The 4,867-nt window shown below is 35.2% G+C and overlaps 1 protein-coding gene across 1 annotated transcript; it reads right to left on the bottom strand.

Moving 5' to 3' along the window:
• Positions 1 to 1,597: 1,597 nt before the first annotated feature.
• LOC110922013 (vacuolar iron transporter 1) lies at positions 1,598 to 4,575 on the bottom strand. Its single transcript, XM_022166342.2, is given in 7 exon segments — positions 1,598 to 1,985; positions 1,988 to 2,016; positions 3,017 to 3,131; positions 3,216 to 3,301; positions 4,243 to 4,288; positions 4,291 to 4,387; positions 4,389 to 4,575. Coding segments are annotated over 7 exon segments (720 nt in total). The 5' UTR covers positions 4,470 to 4,575; the 3' UTR covers positions 1,598 to 1,719.
• Positions 4,576 to 4,867: the final 292 nt, after the last annotated feature.

The following is a 4,867-nucleotide window of genomic DNA, read 5'->3' as shown; positions in this document are numbered from 1 at the left end:
TATGTTTGAATGAGTGTTAATGTATGTTATCTTTCTCTACTGTCCATGTGTCATTTCGGTCATCTATGCTTCCAACAATCCAACCACACCACAACTCTATCCAATATCTGATGCTAGCTTCCAAAACCATGGAACTCAAGATTAATTTTGGGCCCTGGTTCGACCGCAAGGTCGCAATGTGTCATGGTACATAAGGAGCTGGTAAATCTAGGTGTCGTCGGAGAGATGTCACTAGGCTGGGAAGCAAGGAATGCGATGATGTCTTTGAGTGTATCGGCTGCGTTCCCGAGTTTCAATTAACGAAGGAAAATAAAAGAACTTGGAATGATGTCAGAAAAGAAAAAATCATGTTCTAGAGTTTTTTTAAGAAGTAAGAGAAATGGAATGAAATTTATGTTTGTTCTTTCATTTTAAATCTTTCCAAATTGAAAAGATTTGGAAGGGAAAGATTGTTAACATATAAAATCTTTATTTTTAATTTTTTTCTTTGAACTTGGGAAAATGAAATCCACTCCCTTTCTTTCACTCCTTTATTCTCTTCTTTTCGTTTATTAAAATATAAGAAACTTTTCTTTCGTTTATTAAACTCGGGAACATAAGAAAGGAGGGTTTGGTGTTCTAAATTTTCATTTTTTTTCTCAAGTAAAATGGCATGATTGATATTTCATATAAATTTAATAGATTACACATGTTTTGTAGTTTGATAAAGATCATATCTGTAAAATTTTAAAATAAAGCAAACATGAAATATAATTATGATTATTCATCAACTCTACATACTTGTTTAAGTATTTTAGTATTTATAACCCAAAATCCAGCTTTTGAGATAGTCCAAAAAGATAAAAAGGCAAAAGTTCCGCTACACACGCGCAGCTCAGGCCCACAATCAGCATCCATATATGACGTTCATCAAACCACCTTTTACTCTTTTAGCTATACTTGTTATCAATTATTATTCATGTTAAAATTCAAAAACATACTTCACTAGAGCCTCGTTCCGATATACATATACAGTAAAACCTCTATATAAATTAATAATGTTGGAACCAAGATATTTTATTAATTTAGTGAAATATTATTATAACGATAAATTAATATTAATAATTTATTAATTTAGCATGGTTTTACGTATGACCTTTAAATTTCTAAGTTCAATGTACATTCACAAATTAATTGAATTTGTCAATACCAAGACCTATGTTGCCGAGTTGCCGATACCAAGACCGGCTCGTGACCAGCCCAAGTTGTATTACTCGGTATGTTTTAAAAGTGCACAACCCTATTTAGAATGGTTAGGAACTTGTTTTGAAAGGCTACCCGGTGTGGGTTCACGCCCCTTGCCACCTCACCTCTATAGCGCCCCAAACACTGTTGTGGGACGTTATGGATGGTGCTATAGGGGGCTTCGCCAAGCAGATAACGGGTGCCAAAAGGGATGATTTAGGGGCCCACTTGATCTTTACCAGTCAGATTTCTTTTTCTTTTTTTAATATAGTTAAAGGAGGGCTTTATTCCACACCGTATAAGTTAACAATATAGCCCTTCGCTTACATGATAAGGCCCCTAAGGGCTTTATCCCACACCATGTAGCCTAAAGTATAGGATAACATAACAAGCCATTTTCCAAAGAGCCCAAATTTTAATATCCAAAGTCCAAGAAACAACAATTTTACTTTTAAAGTCGAATCAAAACAGAAACAATATCAAGAAAACGGTTAGCTACCCTTGTACAGCCTTAGCCATGCCAAAAGCAGCTGCGGACGCTATGGCTCCAATTAGGGCTGTTTGCAAGGCACTCCACACTGGTTTGCTACCAGTGAAGTAGCCTTTGGCGTATCCGAAGATCAACAACGCTAAAATGGTGACAATAACCGAGGCAACCACGGCTTTTTGAGCCACTGGGATGATCATGTAAGGGAAAAGTGGAACCAACCCACCCAATATGTATGCAACTGCTATGGTGAACGCGCTTTGAAGTGCTCTTTTGGATCAGGCTTTTCGAGCCCAAGTTCAAATCTGATAACAAAGAGAGAGTATTTTATTCGTTTGACCCATTGGAGATAAAAAGAAATACCCTTTTCAGCCCTTTTATATGTAAATGGATCAAAAACACTACTCCTATAATACACATCAATCATGTGAAAATGCAAAAACACACTATAGTTTGTAAGCATGAACATTTCAAACAAAAGGTCTCAAGTATAATGGTTTTTTACAAGATTTCACAAAGTTTCCAATGTTGCTCGTTTTTTAAAGTAAAAGTTACAAGGTTTATCTTAACACCACTTATCAGGCGGTGTCTTTTTTAACGAATTTTGACAAGTTTGCCCTTTACAAGGAATTTTGTTGCACGTTTTGTCCTTTAGGCTTAACCAAGTTAGATTTTCTTGTTTTGTCCTTTAGGGTATTTTCTTGTTAGATTTTCTTGTTAATAAATGGGTAAAAAACACTAAAGTACCTTGGGTGATTAACAAGAAAATCTAACTGGGTTAAGCCTAAAGGACAAAAGTGCAACAAAATTCCGTGTAAAGGGCAAAACTTGTCAAAATTCGTTAAAAAGAACACCGCCTGATAAGTGGTGTTAAGATAAAGGACAAAACTTGTAATTTTTCCTTTTTAAACGTATATTCTTTGACTAAAAACATACAACTATGTCTCGGATAAACGTAATTGTTTTTTTTAACTAAATAAAGTGTGACTAACGTGTTAAAACAGCCAAACTTGTGCAGAAAAAGAGCCAACTTTTGATCAATTTTGAATACCTAAAACACTTATAAAATGGCAGAGTGCTTCTGGTTTGAAGGATAGCACATGCATAAACTCTTGATAAAATAGAAGACAAACATTCTTACGAAAGACATAGGAAAAGACAAATGTTTAGCATATCCATGCCTAATATACATATAATTATATATATATAAAGTCCCATTAAGATTCCATTTGTCTAATATCAGAATATTGGTGGGAAATCTACTAAGATTCAATGATTAATCAAAGCAAAAGTAGTAACACTTACTTCATCATGAAATCAAGCCATGCTTTCGGGTTCTTCCTGAGAGCATTCACCACCGGCCCGTACTCATGCGGCTCCACCCCATACTCCGCCAGTATCTCCGCCACTTCAGCCGCCTCTACAGTTTGTATATAGAACAAATCACCAATTACCAATATGTTCTACCAAGTGCATAAATTATGAGTGAAAATTTAGAATTAACCTGTATCAGGTATGGTATCAATTTCTTCTTGTTCTCTTTGTAGCTCTCTAGTGTAATGATCAGCTTCACTTTTTGCAGCCAAATACCTATTAAAGATAATATATTAGATCTTTATCTCTAATAATACCAACAGTTAAAAGCCCTTTTTGTTAGACACACTAGAGAGAACATCAAGTTAAAAAGGGTAAACTCTTTTGACTCTTGGAATTATTCGAATTATCAGTTAGAGTTTGATTAGTCAATCAATTCACAATCCAAAAACAAAAGTAAAAAGTTACTGACCACAAATTCTGAATTCTGTATCCAAACAAGAACTGCATGCAATTGAAATGGCGTATTGTGAATTGTATTTATCAAAATTCAGATTCTATTCTATCCTACTTCCTGAACATTCAAACAAAATGCTCATACATTCAAATCAATCAATTAAACTTAAAATCATTAAACTAGAAGAAATTCGGTTTAACTATCAAAATTTCGATTCTATCCAACATAGGGTTGTAAACGAACCGAACGGAGCCTTGTTCATGTTCATTCGTTTAGCATTGAAATCGTTCACAAACACAAATGGACATACACCATTTTAAAAAACAAAGAGAACATTCTTATTCCGAACATTAAACAAAATCACAAGCACTTAGATATTATAATCAAAAACGTAATTATATCCAAAACTAAGGCAAATGATCGCAAAATAATGTTTCAAAGATCTAAGTTTCTCATGATGATAAACTAAACAAAACAAACGACCATGAACTGATGTAATGAACATAATATCGAACGTTTACGAACACAACTTATTTTCGTGTTTGTTCAGTTCATTTAATTAATCAAACGAAATTCCTCATTCATTCATTTAATAAACGAACATAAACAAACTTTTCACCAAACAGTTCGCAGACGTTCGGTTTGTTTACATATGTTCAAACAGCATGACTAAACAACAATACGAATACGCTCACACAACCAATCAATCAAACATTTAACCCTAAAATCACCAAACTACAACAAATTCAGTTGAATTTACCCGCCGAGTCCCATCGAAATCGCACCGGCAGCAACCTCCGCTATACGGCAGTAAGAAATGAAGATGAAGCGTTAGCACCGGAAAGTCCTGCTGCAAGAGCAAACGGCACCGTAAGACCGTCAGAAACGCCGATGATGACGTCAGTCACGGACGATTTCACCGGCTGTAAAGTGGCTCTCCTTGTGGCGGTTGAGTAGATATTTGTCTGATTCACCGACGCTGGCCATTGTTGATCCTGTGGTGATCGAAAATTCGAAATCACAGTGAATATACTGTGTGAAATTGAGTGTGTGTGAGTGGAGGTTGTAGTGGAATATAAAGGTTGTATTGATTGGGAGGAAACGATCTTTGTGTTAAGCGGTCCATACAATTCGGAAAAGTTGGCAAGGGGAAAGGTATATTAATGATCCTTTAAGTTTGGTAAGTTGCACGAAAGGTCCTTTTAATTTTTTTTTTTTTTTTTTTGTGAACATTCGCCTGCAGCCGCAGGTACGACAATGCGGTGAAATAAAACCCGCAAAATTCAAGGATCGAACTACCCAGTGGTGGAGCTAACCCACAGATCTAGGGGTATCAAAAAAAATACCATGCAATCATACAATAATATTTGATAAAAATAAAGTTA

The sequence above is a fragment of the Helianthus annuus genome, chromosome 16 (genome assembly GCF_002127325.2).
Source record: "Helianthus annuus cultivar XRQ/B chromosome 16, HanXRQr2.0-SUNRISE, whole genome shotgun sequence".
Lineage (NCBI taxonomy): Eukaryota > Viridiplantae > Streptophyta > Magnoliopsida > Asterales > Asteraceae > Helianthus > Helianthus annuus.
The sequence above is the reverse complement of the archived record's forward strand: the minus strand, read 5'-3'. Positions and strand labels throughout refer to the sequence as shown.